The following is a 24,480-nucleotide window of genomic DNA, read 5'->3' as shown; positions in this document are numbered from 1 at the left end:
TGTTTTGATGTGAGCATATGCATGCCTCTCTCTTTCTCTCTCTGCCTGATAAATGATTGGAAGTACAAAAAACGTGATCACAAATATTTTAAGCATCTGATATGCTTAAAATATGGTTAGGCAAAATGATCAAATCAACAGAGATGTGCCCAGTGGTTACCAAGGCAACGAAAGCATCATCCTCTAGCATAATAATCCCTCCCATCTCCCGAGCAGCAGCCAGTAGTGATAGCGTGGGGGGCGTGGCCCAAAATCTGCCCGTCAACTTCCAAGTGCGTCAAGCGAACCGTGAGCTCCCACAGAAGTTATATGTTAAACGTCAGTCAGGCCCGTGAATCGTGCGTTTAAATCAGCAGAGACTTCGATAGAGAGAAGACCAGATACATTTTGATAGTAGGTTACAAAACCCCTCCGAGCTATAAGGATCTTGTGATTCTAGTCCAAAATACCCAATAATAAAAACGCCCTTTCTTCCTCCGGCTGTCTGGAGACGTGGCGCAGGTGAGTGACACTTTTTTCAGACTATTGACAGCGCGTGTGATGCTGCTGCACCATCATTTAGTGCCAAACACAATTTAAAATCGCATCAGCTCTAGATTATGGTTTGCATGACGTCTAGAGGAGTTTTCCCACTGTTATCCAAGGGTTCATCTTAAAACTTGTTATTATCACGAGGTTAGTGGTTCTAGACCTCTAAACATGATGTGTTTGCACCAGTTAAGTGGGAGTTTAAGCTTGTTAATCATCATGCAGTCATATTACTCATTGTTTTTACACGAGGGTGATGATGTGCTTTCGTTAGTCTGGCAGAGACCACATGATATTAAACACACGAGACTGAGGTCTTTATCTGCATAGTTTGTTTAAAGGTTTCATAAGGCAAACGACTGAAATCACGTGATTACCAAGACTGTTTAATTAAGCTTCTTCACTGCCAATATTATCACACTGGATATTAAATAATGTTGTAATTATAGAGCTAAATGATTGTGCATTGTTTAGTATTTCATGCCTGTATGAATCTACTTATTATTATTATTAATAAAACAAATAGTTTCACTTACTTGACTGTTTCTTTTAACTATTTCAGGTACTTGCCTCTCAATATATCTTGAACATGTTTGGGTCACAATTATATTTTACAGGAAGAAAGCAAATCTACTATCCATATTTGTAGAATTAATTACATATTTAATTTGCATAAGAGGTGGAGTCTTGTACATCCCTTAAAGCTTCTCTTTCTTTCTTTGTTTCATCCTTGTCTTCCAGGAAATGGAGCGTATGCCGCTGAGCATGGGCGGCTTGCGGATGCTGCCGTGGTACGTGGTGTGTTCTCAGGTGCTGGGGGTTGCATGTGTGGTGATCACAGGCGTGTGGTTGGGACATTACCGGGGAGGCTATGCCTGGGACGGCTCAGCACAAGAGTTTAATGTCCACCCTCTTTGTATGGTCCTCGGCCTGGTCTTCCTCTATGGAGATGGTAAGGATTATGAGATAAAATATATATTATTTTTCTTTTTGTTTGTTTTTATTTAAGTTATGTTTGCATAATGAAAATAATAGAAGAGTTGCAGTTCAGGAAATAGTATAAATGCTAGTTTTGACATCCAAGGATACTGATATTGTTTTTCTGGGCTGAATATATTTATTTATTTATTTTCTGTAGCCCAGCAGGTGAACATGTAGTGCTACAACAGCCTAGAAAACTAATCTTTTTTTTTCATTTAATCATATTTTAATACCTTGAAATGACTGATTAGCCTAGTTTTTAACCTAGTTTTCTTGAACAAATGTTGCCATTATTTGACCCATTTACCTACCCATTTATTTCCTCACTCAGTGTATTTTAAACTACACTATTATGTATAAATTGTGATTAAAAAAAATTAGATATGAATTTTTTTTATTATATACAATAAAAATCATATAAACAGTTAAAATGTTTAAATAAATACTGTTCAAAAGTTTGGGGTCTGTACTTTTTTTTTTTTTTTTTTAGAAACATCCTCAAACCTTTGAACAGGAGTATACCTTGAACATTTCATTCATTAATACAGTTTTTTCACTATAGTTAAAAAAAATGGTAATAAAATATGACAAGAGCTCAGAGTTAAACTATGTAAGAAAAAAATAATCTTAGATAACACTTAAGCAAAACATGGTCAGGTCAAAGTGTCTGAATAATTTTTGGTTCCAAATTTTTCTTAATCAATTTTACTGGTAGTCCACTGTATGAAGAATTTTTGGGTATACTGTAATATGTCACAGTTTACTTTATTTTGCTATCCTCACTTACATAAATGAACTATAGTGTCCTGCACCCACTAGTAAAAATATACTAAAAATATATACAAAATATCTGAATAATTTTTGGTTTGACTATATATATATATATATATATACTTATTATTTTATTATTGTGGTGTTATGGTGTATGATTAATCAATCCAGATAATTCTAAAACAAATAAACAAAAAACTTTGACTTTTTGATCTTTTATAAAAAAATATGCTCTCTTTTCCTATAATACTGTGTATTGGCCAAATGTCAGTGATAAAGAAGAGCTGGCTGCAAAGACCAGCAGTGTAATTGTCTAATAAGACATCTGTGTGTCTTCTTTCTGCCAGGCCTTCAGGGTGTGCGAGTGTGACTGTGCAATAAAACACAATACTGAAATAGGAAGGGCCAGCTATTGCTATTAGAGCTAAGATCTGATTTGTTTCCTGATTTTGTGTTTATATGAATCAATATGGGCTAGAATATTGCATGGTTGGTTTTCAAACAGAGAGCCCTGCTGAGAGATAGTATTGTGTGGTTTGTGATTTGCTCTATTAATCAGTAACTCTTGTAGTCAAGGTTACAGTAAAGAAAAGAGAAATAATTTTTAAACATTTGAATTGGATGCATCTCATCTCTATAATCTGATATATATATATATATATATGCAGTATGTGTGTGTGTGTGTTACCCAAACAGACTTCTGTGCTGTTAAAGCATAATCCCAGTCAATTCATGGTTCTTCCATCTGGACACTTAATAAAGCACTCAACAGAGACAGATGCTAATTAAGCTAATATCTTTAGCAGTGATCCTCTGATTCAAAGCCCTTGTCATGGCAATTTAATTAGGACATTATAGCTGAAAGGTCACTGGCCTATTAGAGGTTTAACTGTCCCAAAAAGCACCAGTAAAACAGCCCAGAGGGGATCTGTCTGCTTGTACAAAGGCCAAAAGACACATGGGAATACATCCTCAGCCTGTTATTTGACAAGTTACTGCATCTGTAGAATTTCAAACAGATGCAGGCTGTTTTTGGTGCCTTTTAGACTTCTCTCTGTTACTTTATACTATAACCTTTTCACATGTGATAAAATTCCTTTATAAGAGTTTGTTTTTTATCTACCGCAGCGGTTCTGGTTTACCGTGTCTTTAGAAACGAGACTAAACGTTCTGTGAAAATTCTCCACGCTCTGCTGCATATGATGGCCCTCATCATCAGTATTGTGGGTAAGTCCAACATGAAGAAAAAGTAGATCGCTTGTACGTTTGGCAGCACTGTTGTTTTGCTGGGTATTTGTTTAATGACACAGATTTTAGCTGCAGTTCTCAACTGCCGCGGTCACAATCATTTCCCGTGACTAATGTGCTATTTGAACCGTTAAATAAGGAGAAAACTAAAATTTTCTTCAGATAAACAGATGTGTTTTATTAATCGCAAGGCACAGGATAACTAGATTTGCTTTTCCAGAAGTCAACACCAATGCAACATAACTGCTCTACCATTTAAAAGTTTATGGTCAGTAAGATTTTTTCTTTTTTTTTTTAAAGGTACACTATGTAACTTTTGGCCCTCTAGCGGTTAAAATACAAAACTGCATGCATTTTGCAGAAGAACATTGTTTTGGTTGTGCTTTGGCTCTGCATGAGTGTGTGGATGATTATGGTTCTCCTGCTGCTCACAAAACATTCACTACTATGCTTAAAGGAACATGCCACTATTTTTTAAAATAGGCTCATTTTCCAACTCTCCTAGAGTTAAACAGTTGAGTTTTACCGTTTTTGAATCCATTCAGCCGATCTCCAGGTCTGGCAGTACCACTTTTAGCATAGCTTAGCATAGTTCATTGAATCTGATTAGACCGTTAGCATCTCAGTTTTGATATTTTTCCTATTTAAAACTTAGTTACATAGTGTACTAAGACCAATGGAAAACGAAAAGTTGTGATTTTCTAGGCCGATATGGCTAGGAACTATACTCTCATTCCGGCGTAATAATCAAGGAACTTTGCTGCCGTACCATGGGTGCAGCAGGCACAATGATATTACGCAGCGCCTGAAAATAAGCTAACTTCCGTCAACATAACCATCGTGAACCACCTGCTTGCACAGGGAGTATGCCTTGCAACCATGGAGACATTTGTGAGACGATTCATAAGATATTTTCTTTGGTGCAGATCCTGAACCGTATCTATTTGAACCGGAAGACACTGAAGATGAGCTTGCTAGGGACTAATTTCAGGCGCTGCTTAATATCATTGCGCCTACTGCACCCTTTTCGTTTTCCATTGGTCGTAGAACACAATGTAACTACAGAAGAGTCAAGTTTTAAATAGGAAAAATATCAAAACTCCTCAATCATTTTTGTTCGAGATGCTAACGGTCTAATCAGATTCAATGAACTATGCTACGCTATGCTAAAAGTGGTACCTCCAGACCCGGAGATCGGCTGAATGGATTCGAAAACGGTAAAACTCAACTGTTTAACTCTAGGGTAGATGGAAAATGAGTCTATTTTAAAAAATAGTGGCGTGTTCCTTTAAGAGATATAACCAGTTAGATAGATAGCAATACCCATTAATAGACATGGTACTTCCTTGAAAATTAATTCCAGCACAGCGCTACAACAACCATAATGAATATGACTCTTCACAATCGATAATGCTTTACATTGAACTCTGTTAGAGAGCTACAGTACATATGGAAGGTAATATGATCAATAAAACACCTTCCTTACCCATTGAGTAATAAAAATGCCATCTCCACATCGCTTTTACAACATTTCAAATCCCCCAGTTCTCGCCATCTCTGAAAAGCCAATGTTGATTCTGGTTTTATTACGAGATCTGTTTTGTTCTTTTTTTGCCAGCAGACTCTCCTTTGTTTGGCTTTTTTTTTTTTTTTTTAAATGGGTGATTCCCAGAGGTTCAAGATTTAGCTGCTCCATGTCAACCTTTCTTGCTTGTTGTGACAACTAACCTAAGCCACGCCCACATGCGTCAAAGTAGCCGGAGCAACTTTTCTCTATTTGTAGAAATGATGAGACGCACGCAGATGAGTGACGCATGTACGCATTTTCAAGTCTAAAATGTAAAGTTATAATAGGCTAACCATAGTGAATCAGGGTAAGACAAAACACATTTAGGAAGAAGAATTGATGATGTATTGACTTAAATTTTGTTAATTTAGAACAAAAAAAGTAACCGTGTACCTTTTAGAAATGAATACTTTTATTCAGCAAGGATGCATCAAAAATGACAGTAAAGACATTTATAATGTTATTTGTGTGATCAAAGGAATGCAGCCTCGAGTAAAAGAGACTTCTTTCAAAAACATGAAAAATCTTACTGACCCTAAACTTTTGAATGGAAATATAGATGAATAAGTATATTCAAGAAAGAAAAGAACGGTTTCAATTAAGTATGAGATTTTCAGACATATAAGTATCTTAAAAGTTTACTAAAACAAAATAGATAACACTCCTAAAGCATCATCAATCTGATTTGAGTTAATTCCAGAAAATATAGTTTTTAATATCTTTCTCTCCTCAGGTCTTGTGGCCGCTTTTGATTTCCATTCATCGGCCAAGATCCCTCACATGTATTCTCTGCACAGCTGGTGTGGCATGCTCACGTTTGTGCTGTTTTTCCTGCAGGTAATTTGCAGTTATTTCATTTTGACCAGTGCAAACTGGTCTATTTGCATTTAAACATTTTCCTTCTTCCTTATTTGATCAGCTGAGCTGCATTGTGACTGTTCTGTAAAAGTGTTTGTGGTCTGGAAGCACTTTGCTTTGCGTTAGCAAAACCCCGTGTGGACGGTCACATCCATTACACTGCTAACGTCACCACTGACATTAGAATATTGCCATTAGTGTTTTTATTGACACTGGTAATTCAGCCTTGAAACCTGACCTGCTAGTCCACTTCATACTCTACATACATCTGAAAAAAAGGATTAAATTCCATTTACATACATCTGATTGAATTATTTAATAATTGGAGAAGACCTGATTGTAAAACATTTTTAAGAATAGATCGCCTCAAGTTGCATTTGGACTGACTACTTCTCCTCTCATTTCCTCCAGTGGTTACTGGGACTGGGATTTTTCCTTTTCCCATGGGCATCTGCTCAGCTGAGGAGCTGGTATCTCCCTCTGCACGTCTTCTTCGGCCTGCTGCTGCTGGCCATGTCTGTGGGATCCTGTCTGCTGGGAATCACAGAGAAACTGCTCTTCAATATCATGTGAGTGTCAGTGAATGTAGCCAACCAATATATTTAAAAAACTTAACAACTGATGTCACTAAGCTGAGTTAAAAGTTTTGAATGGGAGGAAAGGAATGAGTCACCGTGAGAATGAGTCACAGCAGAAAGAGACTTTCAATGAATATTAATGAGACACGGCTTCTTTTCTCCATCTCTCACTGTGGAGCATCAAATGCTATTTACTGCATTACTCATGAATAATTTATTAAAAATGATAAAATATACTGCGCATATGATTATTAATTTCATTAACACATAAATAATCACTCTTCACACATTTGGGTGGCTGCAGGCAGAATTCATCATATCCAAATAATACAATGGAAATAAATAGGAAAAGTCCCACAAACTGACATGACTTGTAAAGGCGCGTTCACACCAATGGCGATAACGATAAAGATGTAGCTCTAAAAATCGTTAGTCCACCACAACTATAAAGATAACGGCACAGTGAAATGATATCATTGGAATCACTTTTGGAGCTATTTTTTCCAGCTGATGAATGATAAACATTGACAGCCAATCAGATCCACCCTGCTTTAAAGAGCTCAAGCATTTAAAACGGCAGACGGCAAAACTACAGCGTGCTTATAATAAACAGAACGATATCGTTGTGGTGTGGACATGAATGTAGTTATCGTTTTTGATGTGAGAAGGCCTTAAGTCTTTATTAAATAACAGTTTTTCAGATGAAGCGGGTCTGAAGCTTGTGTTATTTAAGGTTTTTCGAGCTACAACAGTGTTTTTCCATTCATTAACCAATAAAAATGTTACGGCAAATTTCCTGTTCTCAGGTCAACTTACTCCAAGTTTGCTGCTGAGGGGGTCCTGGCAAATATTTTAGGCTTGTTCCTGGTGTGCTTCGGGGTCGTGGTGGGTTACGTGGTGACGAAAGAAGATTTTAGGCGACCGCCGAATCCTGAGGAGGAGGCTCTATCCGTGCACTTTAAGACCCTGTCGGAAGGAGAAATCCCCAGTTCTCCTTAATGTCTCAATATACTCCAACAACTGCCTTTTTGCACTTTCTACCTGTGTCTTAGCAAACCTGTCAGCCAGTTCCTCCATTTGCAGTCTTCGTATTCTATGAATGTCATATGAGAGCAGGATTAAATTACCACCATAAAAACCTATTATGCTACTGTTATTATTATTGGAGTTAATTAAGTGTCATATACATTTTTGAAATTCGTTGTTTCAGGGTTAGGTCATTTCTAATTGTGCCAAATCAAATGAACATGAAAGAAATATTGATATATTGTGTCTTTAAATGCATTAGATTATTTAAAATATCAGGATGTACTTTGTGCCTTTGAATTTATTTGACCAGACTGTGCTAAAAAAACCCTGAAATCCTCTTTTGATAATTAGAATCAGAGGACACAGCTGCAAATGTTTTCTTACAGGCTTTTACAGCAAGTTTGTTTTGTATTACTTATCATTTGTAGGTGCCCTTGTACTGTATTTTTGTTTGCATGTTTGTATTGTGTAGTGGTAAAATCTCTATCACTGTTTTCTATTCGATATAATATATCAGTATGTGTTCATAATGCTTGCTTTACAAGTTCAGCTGTGATTAAGGATGTACAGTAAACCAAGTTTTTAACTGAAATAAATAATGAGAAATAAGTCTGACTCAGTAGTAAGTTATTTCACCTTGATTTTCTTTGAAGTGGTATTCTTTTTTAAATAAGCTCATTATTTCCCTCATACATACAGATGATTGTACAGTTTACAATCATGTAACCGGATAAAAAGTCCTCATTCACGTTTCTGATTTTCCTTCCCAGCAAAACATCACAGCTCACATTTACAGACAATTTACAATGAATCCTCCTTCGCAAACCCAGTTATAAACAAAATCAAAATATTAAAACAAATTACATACAAAACCTAAACTTCAGTTCTTTTTTTTTTGTCTGATAAGGGAAACAAAGAAATATATTGTGCCAGTCTTTTCCCGTCATACGTAAAACCACACACATACACACACTCAGGTTTGTGTATTAGCAGAGAGCATGCGTTCTAGTTTAGCACATTATTTACAGCCATGTACATTTCAGTCATACAAAAGGAAAACAAATAGTTAAATACAAACACTGTTGTACAGTAAGCAGTATTCCAGGTCAACTCTGAGTGCACCGCGTATTTTTCTAAAAAGAGAAAATAATTAAAACGCTGCAAAAAGACCTGCTCTTTTTCAACAGCAATTGACATTAAGTAAAGCCAGATCCAGTGAGCGAATCTTACTTGCTGCCGTCCTCCCAAAATATACCGTCAAGAAATCCATAAAAAAGTGCCTGACCTTCCAATAGTATGTTAGTTCAATGATGAGGCAAACAGTTTTGCAACTTATGTGTATGTTTCAGTGCACAAATTTACTCTCAAAACACAATAAATGAGAGCATGTGGATTCTGAGGCTGCAAAAAAGAAGTTTCCCCCACGCCTATTTCCCATGAGAAAAGTTTCTTTGGAAAAGACCATTTCTGCTTTAATGGTATGACTAAGTAAATTAACAGCTGACCACCTGGATGCTACTTCCCATGAGCAGATATGAAATTATTAACCAAACACTGCATATATTTGCATCGCGTAAAATGTAGCAATCCTGTTGACCTTTGTAACCTGTTGACAGAAAATAAAAATGCCCATAAAAAGTCTAAACATATTTCACATTGCTGAATGCGTGTCAACTTAGGAAGTAAAGGCAAACTGAAAAACACAATTTAGATATACATATATATTTTTACAAACATAACTTAAAATGTTAAATATTACTTTTTTGCTTAAGCGATATTGATCTGGAATATTTTAGGTACATTTTCAACTCGAGACACAGCAGGATTCTCAGGGATTATTACTGGTCTGAGTGGGGACACTGGTGGGCACATCTGGTCCAGGGGCAATGCTCAGCAATGTGTCCATGGCTGGCATTGAATAGACGCCCACTCGGAAGGTACAGAAAAGTAGAAGGTTGGTGTACAGCAGTTACACAGGCCTACTTTTACTCCAATGGGTCTTGATCCTTCCATTTTTGTGTCCAGAGCAAATACAAATGCACTTCATTTGTACATGCTAGATTCACTTCACATAAATGGAATTCACCTCAACAGGTCTGTATTTTTATAATCAAGATATGGGACAAAAAAATGAAGAGACAAGATGTTCAACATGTTAGATATTCCTCTGGAATGTTCTAATAAATCTTTCACACCGATTCTTCCTTCTTAAACGTTAGACTCCACAAAAGGTCTCTTTGGTTTAATGGGTGAGGTTGGGCCTTGCCTTTCATTGCGAGACATCTGCCTATACTCATTGTCCTGGTAGGCCTGGGAAACTGGTAGAGTTCGAGCCACTTTCACATCTGGGTAGGTGGGAACCTGGCTAACTCTGCCCATAGCGTCCGCCCGGTCCCGCGTCACACCAGGAGGGTTGGCGTAGAAATCATCATCCATGAGGTGGCCATTGTGAGCATTGTTAGTGCGGTTGTAGTAGGCGATATGGCTGAGGGGTGCCGCTTGCTGCCCATAGCCCATGTTGCTCGGGGAAGTGGCTGGACTGTTCACCACTGTATCCAGAGAAGAAACAGCCCAGGGTCGAGAACTCGAGGAGGACGATGCAAGCGAAGGCTGCTGCTGAATGTACTGCTGAGTCCGTGCAGTCTTGTCAATGATGCCCATGAAAGGCGTGTTGCGGGAGCGAAGGGCCTCTCCTGGATATGTTCCACCCACCACCCGGAAGTCTGTGCCTTGTGGGGGTGACATCGGTGAAAGGTCATCATGGTAGCTTCCTTCATAGGAAATCTTTAGGGGTATCTCCATTTGCTGTGCGGAAGCTGACGCCCTGAACCCTGGGCCTAGGTTAGCAGCAGAACCCGCCACCAAACTGTTGCTGGATGGAGAGAAGCGTAGACCTGTACTATGGGAGTGAATAAGGGGGCGTGGAGCTGGTGGGTGCTGTTTGGGTTCTGCGCTATTGGCACTGACTGGACGTCGGTGTGCATGAAGGTTCTCAGGTGAACCCAGCGTCACCTGTCTCTCCATTTCGTGGGGTGAGACCGGATAGTAGGCGGTCGACTGACTGCGGCTGATCTGCGGTGTCTGGCCATAGCGGACACCTCCAGGACTGGGTCTGTAGGCAGAGGAGGGCCTCTGGGGAAGCTCATCCTCCACAAGGCCAGGGTCCATGCTGATGGCACGCTGGTACAAGGCCCCTGCACTCAGACTGCCCTGAGGTTGAAGCGAGGACGAGTATCCTCCATCCCCAAGTTCATCCATGTCACCTGGGCAGCGGGCACTCATCGAGTGAGCAATCTGACTGTACGCACTACTACCCAGTACGGCACTGGAGTGTACCGCGGAGCTGGGCTGGTTGGTGCGGATGATCTGTGCCTTAGCTGGCTGCAACCACTGGCTCTGTTGTGATGGCTGGGAAGTCTGTTGGGAAAATTGGAATGAACGTTGGCTGCTCATCTTGGACAGAGGGGACTTGGGTCGTCCTGCAAGCTGGTCCTGCTGGTAGCGTCCTGCAGAGGCGGACTGGGGACGATACATGGCGACTCCCTCAGAGGTGGGGCTGGCACGGTACTGTGGTCCACGACGTAATGGTGATGGTGGTGGGCTGAAGTGGTAGGAGGCCTGATGAGGGGGACTGGGCCGGAAGTGGGAGCTCTGGTGCGTTGGGGACAGCGACGGGGAGGTGGATTGGTAGCCTTGTCGTGTAGGAGAGGACACTGAAGGGGGGCTGGGGCGAAGGTCATATGCTTGTCCCAAGTAGGGTGAATCATGGTGGCTCGGAGATGGAGGCATGTTCTGAATGACTGGAAGTCCAGTTGGAATAGTGTGGGGCTCAGCAGGAACACCAAGCGGTAGGCCATCCAAATCCCGTTCAAGGTAATCGTCATCCTCCTCAAACAAGTCCTGGACAGGCTCCATGTCTGAAATATGGGGCTCCATTGGTGGAGGCGGGATCATGGATGGGGCTTGATCGCGGGGAGGGGAAGGAGGAGGATCCAGCTCCTGTTGCTGTTCGACCAGACGACACTCTTCTTCCACACGTTGCAGCAGGCGCTGGATCTCGCGGTTATTGGGACACAGACGCACAGCTTCACTCAGGTCCTCCAGGGCTGCGTGGAATTGCCTACAGCAAGAGAGACAGAGAATGAAAGCAAGTAGGAAGGTGGAATATGGCAGTAGGAAGAGAGAAAGAGAAATATGCTTGTTAAAGACTGAGAAATCACTATTGCTAGGAATATTCTGGGTTCGATGCAAGTCAATCTTTATGAACAGAATCTGAAGTGGCTTGTTGTCAATTACCACACACAATAATTATGACTCATTCCTCATTTTGTAAAAAAGTTATTCTTACAGTAATGCACTTACAGTTGAAGTCTATGGGTGAACGACTTTCAGCAGGGTAAAAGGGTAAACATATTTTTTTAGAAATATATCCAACAAGACTTATAACATGAGACTAATGATGATACGGTTTACAAACTCTATCAAGACCATGTAAAGTCTGTAAAACCTGAAAACTTAAAAAAAAAAATCGGGAGTGCATAACTAGAAGTTAATCTATCTAAAACATTAGTCCCATCTCAGAAAATTATAACAAAGTAAAATTGTACCGAAACAAATTTAAGAGCTTTGACAAAAACACAAACTTCAGATTTCTGTTTTCTTTTTCTTCTGGGATGCCCATAGACTTTCATTGTAAATGTCAAGCTTTACTTGTATTGAACTCAGAACATTCCTTTAGTCATCAAAATCATACACGACCCCCCCATAAAAAGATTTTCCAAAACAAAGCAAGTTGATCAAAAGAGAAAAAGGAATAAAATATGAATGATGGGCATTCTGAGGAAAAATAATCTGATTGTTCAACACAACATGAAGTATGAAGAACATGTCTAATCCTGATGTTGTCAACTAATGTGGCAGAAGTCAAGGGGCTTAGATTGACTTCTAACTTGAAACTCTAGCATAGCACTACATCAACCAATCGAAACACATTTGGCCAGTTTGGGTCATGATCTGTCAGCACTTTATCTGCGCTAGACAGAATGTGTTTTATAGGCTGTCCTGCCTGCTGGTTGCTACCGTTACCTGCTGCTGCGCTTGGCACGGGCTCGTGCGTAATAGGCTTCATAGGATTTGGGTTTCAACTCTAGTGCCTTGGAGGCAAACTCCTCCGCCATCCCAAAGTCCTGCAAGCAACAACAGGACCAACAGTCATACACTGAGCCGTACATGAGGTCAGAGGGAGGACACACACATACGTGCATGCGGACATGCACACAAACACTGAGAAACGCGCGCACACACACACACACTCTTACATCAGTAACACACACAAACTTATGTTGGACATGAACATGTCACATTAATATGAGGATGTGAACACTGATTATTACACAAATCAACACAAAAATCAACATATGTTGAGCACCATTAGTGCAAATATGATAAACGGACACAATTATGGAAACGCTTGTACACACTTATAAAATGTGCTGACACACACACAAATATATGCTCTACAGGGACAGTGGGAAGATGCAGTGAGACAGCTCAAACCTCTGCCTGTACTAAACCTAACTCTTAAACAAATCCAACAAATGTCAGAAAAACCCAATGAACCAACAAATCAAACTGAAACAGGGATGAGATCATGATGGGAAGAAAAACTACAGCATGGGCTGAGTGCATAGAGAGCTTTCAAGAGAATTTCTTCATTCAGAGGATGGAGGTTTGAAAATCAAAACTCAAAATGTTCTTTGGGGTGAGATCAAAAAGAGAAATAATGTAGCCATAAAGGAGAAAAAAAATGGGAAGATCAACATATCTCTTATTAATACATCAATAGTGTATTTAAAATCCTTGTTTTTTGTGTATCTAAAATCTTAAGTGTTTTCAAAAGCAATTAGGAACACAGACCACACACAGAACTAATACATGCAGTTTGTTGGTTAGGTACGTTGTCATTGCATGGATGCTTGTAAACAAGAAGATTTATACTAGCGGCTAGTGGTCGACAGATATGTTTTTTTTAAACAGCCAGTGTCAATGTCTACAGTTTACTACAGTATATCATGGACTTTAGGTTAGGGTAGACACCATATTTAATGTAATACAAATAAAGTGTACAGTGTGTTGCAACATCTGCACTTTGTTGCATCTTCTACTTTGGAATTTTTTTTAATGTCCAATTTTCAATCTTTTGTTGAATTTCATTCAAGTTAAATATGCTATCTACCCTGAACAAGGTATACTGCAAATATTGTCTAATATAATATATACAATTGTAAATAATTTGAAATAAAGGTAACACATGAAAAAATAAATACAGTTGCAAAAAAAAATTATTGCACAATATTTGAATAATACACTTAAAGGTGCTCTAAGTGATCCTGGGTGGAGTAACTTCCTGTTGACGTTCGAAGTGTTCTCAAACAAAACAGAGGCTAGCTAGACCCTCCCTCCTCCTCCTCCCCCTCCCCTCTGTGCTTCCTGAAACAGTCATGAACACGCATTTAAAATCATTCTTGTCGGTTATTGGCTGGAGCGTGTTTATTATGATTCGTGGTCCAGGCTGCACCAGTTTGTTTTTATTGCCGTTTTTGGAGCTTGTGGCGACTACAGAGACCGCGTTTTTTTACAGTGTGTTCAGGGGACAGACAGCTAGCGGATAGTGAGGAGATGTTTGCTGTATGTGACAAAAAATGTTTTGGCCTAAAAACGTGTGACATCACTTAGAGCACCTTTAATGAAAAATGTTGACAAGGCTGTTCTTAACACAAGGCCAACCAGACACAGTAATCAGTGGATGTTGGGATCAAGCGCCGTAACAGTGTAATGGTACAACAGAAAAAAGATTGCAGGGCAAATGCAAAATAGAGTTACAGTTACTGTAGTTCACTGTAACTCTATTTTGGATTTGCCCTGCAATCCTTTTGCTGTTATACCATATCCTTAACAAACAGACTATCAATACACCTAGGAACAAATTATCAGTTGGTTGGATTGGTAGGCCAAAAAGTCATTTTACATGAAGTGACCAAAATAGATTAATGTAGTCAGGGCAATCTCAATTCTTCCTCATAATGTCGCTATGATTGAAGAGAGACAGAAGGAAGAGAGTTTTATGAAACTGAGTGCTTTGGACTCACATTCATTTTCCTCCGGCAGCGGGAGAGGTTGAGCAGCAGAGAGACTTTGAGCTCGCGGAAGGTCTTCAGGTCCTCTGTGAAACCCTCTCGTGGGAACTTCTTCAGGGCGTACTGGTACCGCTGGGCGGCTTCTTTCACCTTTCCTTTCTGGTTTGGCAAGACATTTTTTTATTTCTCAATTTCAAAGTAATATATGATTATGATATATTTTCATTAAAAAAATGCAATACGAAACTAAACTCTGACATTTGTTGTGTTATATATATATATATATATATATATATATATATATATATATATATATATATATATATATATATATATATATATATATATATATATATATATATATATATACACACACACACACACACAGTACAGTCCAAAAGTTTGGAACCACTAAGATTTTTAATGTTTTTAAAAGAAGTTTCGTCTGCTCACCAAGGCTACATTTATTTAATTAAAAATACAGTAAAAAACAGTAATATTGTGAAATATTATTATAATTTAAAATAACTGTGTACTATTTAAATATATTTGAAAAAGTAATTTATTCCTGTGATGCAAAGCTGAATTTTCAGCATCGTTACTCCAGTCTTCAGTGTCACATGATCCTTCAGAAATCATTCTAATATGCTGATTTGCTGCTCAATAAACATTTATGATTATTTTCAATGTTGAAAACAGTTGTGTACTTTTTTTTTTTTTCAGGATTCCTTGATGAATAGAAAGTTCAAAAGAACAGCATTTATCTGAAATACAAAGCTTCTGTAGCATTATACACTACCGTTCAAAAGTTTGGGGTCAGTAAGAATTTTTATTTTTATTTTTTTGAAAAGAAATTAAAGAAATGAATACTTTTATTCAGCAAGGATGCATTAAATCAATCAAAAGTGGCAGTAAAAACATTTATAATGTTACAAAAGATTAGATTTCAGATAAACACTGTTCTTTTGAACTTTCTATTCATCAAATAATCCTGAAAAAAAATATTGTACACAAATATTTTGTAGAATTGTACACATTAAATGTTTCTTGAGCAGCAAATCATCATATGAGAATGATTTCTGAAGGATCATGTGACACTGAAGACTGGAGTAATGATGCTGAAAATTCAGCTTTGATCACAGGAATAAATTACTTTGTCAAATATATTCAAATAGAAAACAGTTATTTTAAATTGTAATAATATTTCACAATATTACTGTTTTTTTACTGTATTTTTAATTAAATAAATGTAGCCTTGGTGAGCAGACGAAACTTCTTTTAAAAACATTAAAAATCTTAGTGGTTCCAAACTTTTGGACTGTACCCCCCCCCCCCCACCCCCCACAAAAATAAGCTAGAATATGATTTACATGTCCATAACAAATAAAATTATTGTCTATTATCAGTGTTGGGTTAGTTACTCTGAAAAAGTAATTAGATTACTGTACCAATTACTCTCTCTAAAAAGTATTGAACCTATCAACCTTGACCAGTTGAACAATACAAGGATAGACATGAAACTGTTTTTTAATTCTTTCAAATAAATATACAATTGCATAAATTATTCTTGAACTGACCAAAATATTTAAAGGGAGAAGGTTCCATTAAAACAGGCCTACATTTTAACATTAGATGTTACATTTTTGTTAAATTCACTATTGTTTTATATAGAATTGTTCTATAGCCTATACAGTACATAATGCAATTACACCAGAACTAATTAAATTACAGTAAACAGTAAAAATTATGAGTAATCCCTTACTTTACTTTTTCAAGGAAAAAAGTAATTAAATTACAGCAATTAATTACTTAGTAATGCATTACACTCAACACTGTATATTATCATTGGCAGAATACACAGTTTTGTGTATGTATAGACTACATTTTTTCAGCTGAATATTCTATTCTATTCATTGTGTATTATTATAATTTAAAAAAAACTACTAACCTTGTAGAATCCATCTCCTTCCTCTATCAGTTTGCTCAGCAGGACAATCATAATATCAGGTTTGGATGTGGCCATTGCCCATGTTGCAGGACCTAAATGCAATAGAGCATGAAAAAGAGGCAAAGCAAAGTGTCACCACAGACTGATAGTCCATATGAGCACAAAGTAGCTTGCTAATCTCTGAGGGACACAAAGGAACGAGCAGGCTGCCAGGATATCTTGCTTGAAAGGAGGCAAAGTCTACAAACAACTTTTGGATATGACAAAAAGCCATGGCAACACTCCAGACGAAAAAGAAACAAACAAATCACGAGCAGCTTGGCTGTTTACACTTTGCCGAAATTGAAATCAGTTTATACTGGCAATAAAAACATTTGAATCCAACAGCTACTGAACTTGCAGTCAGCATGTTTGAGCTCTCTGTGGACAGCATGAACAGAGGTCAAGTGTTTCTACTGGTTTGGACTGAATGTACAGTGGAGGGAGGGTGGGTATAAGAGATTGATAGGGGTCTAGTAGAGCTGTAGATTTCGCCATGGGCAGCCAATTGCAGTATGCAGGCAGGCAGTGATTTAGTGAAATTCATGCAAGGCGCAGTTGAGGACAAATTAATGAGCACAGGATCAGCTACCAAACTGGCCAATAGCCTGAAAAAGCCAAACTGAGGGAAAAGGCGCTGTTCACACAGGATGCATTCTTACTTTGAAAAACAGCTAGATGCAATACAGAATTGCAGCGCAACAGAAATGGACAGAATTTGGATAATTCGAGACAAACTTGATACAGCATCTTAAAAGTGTAAAGCTAAAGGCAAGAGATACTAAAAAAACAAGACGTGTCGCAATAAAGACGTCCGTTACAATACAGCAGCGCATCAGAATAGAACATTGCAACTTTTTTTTTTTTTTTTAGACTACAGCATCTTAAATGTGACATTCATGATGCTGACACAAGATGCTGAAAATGATCACATAGGTTAAAAACATCCATTGCAATATTACAATGTGACACTAATGACAAGCAGCACCACGCAACATTGAAAGACATTCATCACAATACAACCGCACAAAGGATTAGAACAAAATGCAAGTATTTCGAGTCAAGTTTTTAACTCGACACATCATCTTAAAATGTGATGCTAATCTTGCAAGATGCTGCAAAAACAGCAAAAAAAACTTTGGAAGATTGAAAAACGTCCATCACAATACAGCATCTCGAGATGAGTTTTAACTTCTTTTAACTTGAATCAGCATCTTAAAATGTGACGCTAATGGCACAAGATGCTGAAAAACAGCAAAAAGTGTTGCAATACAGCATTTAGAGATGCATTTTAACTTCTTTTAACTTGATACAGCATCTTAAAATGTGACACTAATGGCACAAGATGCTGCAAAACAGCAAAAAGTGTTGCAATACAGCATTTCGAGATGAGTTTTAACTTTTAACTTGATACAGCATCTTAAAATGTGACACTAATGGCACAAGATGCTGAAAAACAGCAAAAAGTATTGCAATACAGCATCTCGAGATGAGTTTTAACTTCTTTTAACTTGACACAGCATCTTAAAATGTGACGCTAATGGCACAAGATGCTGAAAAACAGCAAAAAGTGTTGCAATACAGCATTTAGAGATGCATTTTAACTTCTTTTAACTTGATACAGCATCTCAAGATGAGTTTTAACATTTAACTTGACACAGCATCTTAAAATGTGACACTAATGGCACAAGATGCTGCAAAACAGCAAAAAGTGTTGCAATACAGCATTTCAAGAGGAGTTTTAAATTTTAACTTGACACAACATCTTAAAATGTGACACTAATGGCACAAGATGCTGACAAACAGCAAAAAGTGTTGCAATATAGCATTTAGAGATGCATTTTAACTTCTTTTAACTTGACACAGCATCTTAAAATGCGATGCTAATAGCACAAGATGCTGCAAAACAGCAAAAAGTGTTGCAATATAGCATTTAGAGATGCATTTTAACTTCTTTTAACTTGACACAGCATCTTAAAATGCGATGCTAATGGCACAAGATGCTGCAAAACAGCAAAAAGTGTTGCAATACAGCATTTCGAGATGAGTTTTAACTTTTAACTTGACACAGCATCGTAAAATGTGACGCTAATGGCACAAGATGCTGAAAAACAGCAAAAAGTGTTGCAATATAGCATTTAGAGATGCATTTAAACTTCTTTTAACTTGACACAGCATCTTAAAATGAGATGCTAATAGCACAAGATGCTGCAAAACAGCAAAAAGTGTTGCAATATAGCATTTAGAGATGCATTTTAACTTCTTTTAACTTGACACAGCATCTTAAAATGTGACGCAAATGGTTCAAGATGCTGACAAAAAGCATCTCAACATTGAAAGACGTCCATCGCAATATGACAGCGCAATGGAATAGAACCAAATGCAGGTATCTCAAGATTCATTTTTAATTTCTTGATATAGCATCATAAAAATGCAACATTATTGGCACAACATACTAAAAAAAACAGCAAGACATCGCAATGGTCAAAGATGACTGTCTAGCGCAAGTTTACGTGAAAAAAGAGTTATAAAACAGTGCAAGAATGCATTCTGTGTTTATGTCCCCCCAAGCCACAAAACATTCTGCAACATCATGCCAAAATGCAACACCTTTTCCTACATGCAGCCATGCAAGCACAGGGAATGAACGTAAAGAATCCATGTAACCACATCTACCATCAGATTTTTGCAGCAGTACAAGATTACACAAAATCAACCCATGTTTATGGCTGACAGCAGCTCTTTCCACTTTTCGTAGCCAAGAATAGTGATATGAAGATTAAACGGCATTCACATTCGGGCATCCAAAACACTATCAGACCCGATCGATGGAGAAGGGACCACACAGGTAACAAGATGGAAGGACACAGTCAAAAATGGCAGATGGGGACAAAGGTCTGCGTTTTACCTCGAGCACGGGTGGGGAGTGTCTGACATCCTGGTTACGAGGAGAGAAGAGGTGGGAAGGGTCACGAGTGAAAGGGTGACAGGTTATTAGAGCAGAGTGAAGGGGCATCCATATCAGACAGGGAGCAAAGGTTTATGAAAACAGGAAACGGAGAGTGTGATAGAGAGTCAATGGAAGAGAAAAAGAGAGATTGATAGTTGGTGGTCAAGGGTGAAAGAGTGACGTGAAAGGAAGAACAAGGAAGATCAGCCGTGAGAAGCCATGGCAAGCAGCAACATTAGCAAAAGCAACAAGCCCATCCTGATCAGCTGCAGATCAATGGAGTTCTGCAGTTCGGTGAAGAACACACGAGAAAGAGGGTTAGACTAGGATGACTGGGGTATGGAGGAGAAAGACATCTAAATGTGAAACTAATTGAAAGTGATATTCAATGCATGTGCATACATTTCTAATGCATTTCTTTAAGGAATAATCTTTGGAATTTATGCTGCGTCCCATCCAAATGATGGGATATTCCTACTGAACATACGACCAGTTCCACTGCCTGACATTCATTAAATGAGGTACACTACCATTCAAAAATTTGCTGTCGGCAGTAAATACTTTTAATCAATATGTTTATTTCTCAAGGATGCATTAAACTGATCAAAAGTAAAGATAAAGACATTCTATGGAAGTAATTTAATGACAAATGTTTTGGTAATAAAAAAGCTTGTTGAATTGCACTAATTGAAAAAAATACGCACTGCACTAACCTTGCTTGCATTTTAATGCACTGTATTTTTAGGGTTTGCATGTTTATGGGCTGAAATTCAACATGGTCGTATATGTTTAAGCTATGAATATTCAACTTCAAAAATTTCATACACATTTCAGTAATAAAAGTTAAATGATTCATATTCACCTTTCAGATTTCACTTCCAAAATATTTAAAAATACAACCTGTAATATTCGACAAGCAAAAGTGGTTCAAATTCAACAGAAAATTCAACATTGCACATCTGGAAACTGCAGGAATAGCAGTCAAGTACTAATGCATAATCTCCATCTGCCGTTAGTCAGCCTCACCAGCAGGTGGTGCAAGTAGCTGTTAACGAAGAACAAAGCAATAACATTGCACATCGGTTTCCAGATGAATCTTCTGTCAAATCTGAAGCACTGAATTTGTGGAAACGAATTTGTAAAGCAAAATAAAATTGACCAAAATTCAAATTTCAGCCCATAAAAAAAGCAAGCCCTAAAAATACAATGCATTAAAATGCAAGCATGGTTAATGTAATGCATTTTTTTTTTTTCAATTTGTGCAATTCAACAAGCTTTTTTATTTCAAAAACAGTTTAAAAAGTTTGTCATTAAATTACTTCCATAACATTCATAATGTTGCAAAAACTTTCTATTTTTTTTCCTATCACGTTTTCCACAAAAATAATCAAGCTGCTTGACTGTTTTAACCATTAAATATATTTTTCTCAAGCACCAGATCTGGTCAAAATTGCATTTTGCGAATAAAGCAGAATTTCCATCCCATGTGTTAAAGAGAACAATACTAACCAAAAAAATAGGAATAGCCACCGAGAAAGCCACTTTGGCTCTTTTCATACATTTTAAATGTAATACATTTCTTGCGGTTTAAAGCCTGCAGACAAAATGCTCTGACTAACTTCATGGTTGCTAGCAATCGATGACAGATGTTTAGGAGCAACAGTGTGTCAGGCAATGCTTTGGCTCCAGTGTTTTAGAATGACCAGAAAACCATGTTTTCTTTTCTCACTGTGAAAATTATTCAGTCATACATATTAAGAAATTATTCAGCTTCAGTTTCCAACTAGAAAGTCTAACTTTTTTTATTGGATTTTTCCAAGTAGGAAGCTGGTGATTCTGACTTTATGAGCTGAATGGAGCACAGCATTACAACCCCAAATATTCTATATATATATATATATATATATATATATATATATATATATATATATATATATATATATATATATATATATATATATATTTTTTTTTACAGTAAATCAAACTGGTGTGTTCAAACATCTACCTGCAATTCAACATATGGAGATCTACTTTTAGCACAGCGAATAGTTATTGTACTTTTAATACAAGAGAGTAGTTTAGCATTAATTGTTTCTGTAATAACTGTTCCCCTTCCAGCCTACCTATCTTGGCGCCCTTCTTTAGCAGCGCCACCACCACTGACGTGTTCCTGCAGCCAACTGCACGATCCAGTGGGCGCATGCCGCTGTAGTCCACATGCTCGATCATCGCACCATGATCCACCAGATACTGCACCTGAAACCACATCAAGACCAGAGCTATGGTTTATTCTCCGTTTATCTCCTGTCAGCTACTACGTGATACCCATCCAAAACTTTTAGCGTACGCTAACATCCCATGTTGGCGATTTAAGGTTTGTATTATTAAATATAGTAGATCTACTTTAAGTTTGCTGACTATGACAAAACCAACCACTTCTGAGTCTCCGTAAAAAGCGGCAAGATCCAGCGGAGTGCGGCCGCTCTTGTCTGCATGGGCCGTCGCTGCACCCCTCTCAACCAGAGCACGGACCAATGGCAGGTGGCCTTTAAGACACGCCCAGCTCAGAGCTGTTAGCCCTTCCTTGTCCATCAGAGACAATGAGGCACCTGTGAAACAAGTTCAGAAGAATAGAGAGACAGTCTCCTTTAATATACACATCCTATCACAATAGGAAAGAAAAAGACTATCGCAACTTCCATTTTATGCAACTTCAAAATTTATTTTGTAACTAAATCGTATAACTGCAACGACAAATCTGGTGTATGAGCAGGACAGCTGTACCTTGAGCAAGCAGGAACTCCGCCGTACCCAGATGGCCCTCAGACGCAGCCATCATTAGAGGAGTTCGGCCCTGTTTATCAGCCATGTTCACATCAGCACCATGATTTAGCAACAGGTCCACTATCTGCACAACCAACACAGATATTTCAGACTAAAACATCTAAACATGTATGATATAGAAATGTGACTTTTGCGGTGTAGGAGGTGCCCACCTGCCAGTGTCCCTGCCGCACGGCACTGAAGAGTGGCACGATGCCCCTGCGGTTGGACTGAGCCACAGCGGCTCCCTGCTCCAATAAAAGACGGCACACGTCCAGCTTCCCCCGACCTGCTGCTGCTGTCAGTGCTGGGATACAGAGAGAGTGTCCTGAGTGAGCAGTTTGTGCATTCATATTTGAATCAAAATACAAAATGTGTTGTATGGTGGTGTTGTACCTGTTTCACCCCACAGTGTGTCGAAGTTGTTTATCTGAGCTCTTTCTTCCTCCTCCTCATCTTTCTCAGGCAGGTCAAGCAGGTATGATACAATCTGTGAATAAATACAAAATGTGTGTTTATTGTACAGTTGTAATGCCTAATATTTTCATGCTATTTTTCAAAAGAACAACATTTACTTGAAACAGAAATCATTTGTTAGATTATAAATGCATTTACTATCACTTTTAATCAGTTTAATGCATTCTTGCTGAATAAAAGTAGTAATCTCCTTCGAAAAAAAAAAAAAAAAAAAACCCTCTTACCTCTGTATAGCCCATACTGGCGGCTGCTATGAGGGCCTGTTGTACTGCATGGCTCTTGCTGAAGGATCCAGCCTGCTGTCCGTCTGTGTTCCACTCGCACTGCACCAGATACTTCACCACCTCTAGATGACCCCGCAGGGCGGCGTGGACCAGTGCACACTGACCGTTCTTATCCAGGTGATCCACCTAAACAAAGAGAGAGAGAGAGAGAGGAGAAACGGAGATGAAACTTTGATTACTAAAACACAACAGCCACTACCTTGTGATCCTCGTGGTTATCAGTCTCTATCTAGACATGTCATGGCTGACCTTGGCTTTCTTGCTGCAGAGGGCAGTGACGATGGGTAGATGACCCGCAGCGGCTGCATAGCCGAGAGGAGTGAGCCCGCTCTCTGAAACACCCTCCACATCTGCCCCAAACTCCAACAGCAAAGCCACAGTCTCCAGGTAGCCCAGGTGAGCGTGTACACACAGGATGGGGGCGTTATTCAACACCTCTGTACGATAGTTCACATTAGCTCCACCCATAATCAGCAGCCGGGATACCTAGAGAAAGAGATGAAGACAGGGAGGAGTAGATTCAAAAATAAACACAGAGTACTAATGTTTATCAGGTTTTCCAGGTTTCAATTACATGCATATTTTACTGCACTCAAACTGAACAATTTCATGCTGATAAAATATTACAGAATGGAGCTTAACTAGAAAAAAATGTACATTACCGGGTGTAACAAAGACAGTGGTCTTTGCCTGAGTCTGAAACAAACTTCTTTAACATATTCTTTAGAGTCTGATTGAACCTTTCAACAAGACCATCAGTCTGAGGGTGATATGGTTTTCACAGTCCATTGTCAAAATAAAAGTCCTTTTTATATTCCAAGTCTTTAGTCACAGGGCCTCACTGTGACACTGGGCCATTAAGATTTAAAATGGTCCTTGATTATAATTTCAATTTTAACTTTAGTTATTGTGTGTATGTTGCTGTTTGAGCATAAACAACATCTGCAAAGTTATGACACTCGGAGTTCAATGCAAAGGGAGATATTTTCTTTTACAGAAATCACTGTTTAAGGACTACAACAAACGGCTGGTAGGGACTACAATGAGCTTCTTCCTGTGTTAGTTACATCACAAACCCCAAAATGTACAGGCCTGCCCCCAAGAACACGCAAAAAAGGGGGTGAGGCAATGTTGGACTGCTTTAGAGTTGTTGTAGTAGAGTGTTGTAGCCATGCCGTCATTTTACGCCGGACTGCTTCACAAACGAGGGTCAATTTAGTGCTGGATTTGCACAAAAGATTAACATGATGGCACATGCTAGTC

General features: G+C 38.4%; 2 protein-coding genes across 7 annotated transcripts in view; one reads left to right on the top strand and one right to left on the bottom strand.

The window, feature by feature from the left end:
- Positions 1 to 219: 219 nt before the first annotated feature.
- LOC125272746 (transmembrane ascorbate-dependent reductase CYB561) lies at positions 220 to 8,169 on the top strand. The gene is made up of 6 exons (XM_048197841.1): positions 220 to 501; positions 1,270 to 1,480; positions 3,409 to 3,507; positions 5,829 to 5,932; positions 6,365 to 6,522; positions 7,338 to 8,169. The coding sequence occupies exons 2-6, from the start codon at positions 1,273 to 1,275 to the stop codon at positions 7,528 to 7,530; spliced, it is 762 nt and encodes a 253-aa protein (XP_048053798.1). The 5' UTR covers positions 220 to 501; positions 1,270 to 1,272; the 3' UTR covers positions 7,531 to 8,169.
- A 14-nt stretch (positions 8,170 to 8,183) lies between these two features.
- The window catches only part of tanc2a (tetratricopeptide repeat, ankyrin repeat and coiled-coil containing 2a), a 173,275-nt gene continuing 156,978 nt past the window's right edge, over positions 8,184 to 24,480 (bottom strand). For all 6 annotated transcript variants that reach the window (XM_048197802.1, XM_048197794.1, XM_048197811.1 and 3 more), the window contains 11 exons: positions 23,467 to 23,703; positions 23,158 to 23,343; positions 22,853 to 22,946; positions 22,630 to 22,763; positions 22,418 to 22,541; positions 22,067 to 22,242; positions 21,757 to 21,889; positions 16,645 to 16,736; positions 14,709 to 14,855; positions 12,646 to 12,746; positions 8,184 to 11,680 (listed from right to left, as the gene is read on the bottom strand). In XM_048197802.1, the coding sequence (XP_048053759.1) occupies positions 9,769 to 11,680; positions 12,646 to 12,746; positions 14,709 to 14,855; positions 16,645 to 16,736; positions 21,757 to 21,889; positions 22,067 to 22,242; positions 22,418 to 22,541; positions 22,630 to 22,763; positions 22,853 to 22,946; positions 23,158 to 23,343; positions 23,467 to 23,703 (3,336 nt within the window). In that variant the 3' untranslated portion in view covers positions 8,184 to 9,768. The remainder of the gene's footprint in view (positions 11,681 to 12,645; positions 12,747 to 14,708; positions 14,856 to 16,644; positions 16,737 to 21,756; positions 21,890 to 22,066; positions 22,243 to 22,417; positions 22,542 to 22,629; positions 22,764 to 22,852; positions 22,947 to 23,157; positions 23,344 to 23,466; positions 23,704 to 24,480) is intronic.

This window comes from Megalobrama amblycephala, linkage group LG1 (genome assembly GCF_018812025.1).
Source record: "Megalobrama amblycephala isolate DHTTF-2021 linkage group LG1, ASM1881202v1, whole genome shotgun sequence".
Taxonomy (NCBI): Eukaryota; Metazoa; Chordata; class Actinopteri; order Cypriniformes; family Xenocyprididae; genus Megalobrama; species Megalobrama amblycephala.
Note: the sequence above shows the minus strand (reverse complement) of the source record. Positions and strands in the feature narration are given on the sequence as shown.

What these genes read in the sequence shown, in the direction of transcription:
- LOC125272746 (XM_048197841.1), top strand. Translation starts at nt 1,273, where the DNA reads ATGGAGCGTATGCCGCTGAGCATGGGCGGCTTGCGGATGCTGCCGTGG. An exon ending in CCTCATCATCAGTATTGTGG is followed by an intron (nt 3,508 to 5,828) that starts GTAAGTCCAACA and finishes TTCTCTCCTCAG; the next exon opens with GTCTTGTGGCCGCTTTTGAT. An exon ending in AAACTGCTCTTCAATATCAT is followed by an intron (nt 6,523 to 7,337) that starts GTGAGTGTCAGT and finishes TCCTGTTCTCAG; the next exon opens with GTCAACTTACTCCAAGTTTG.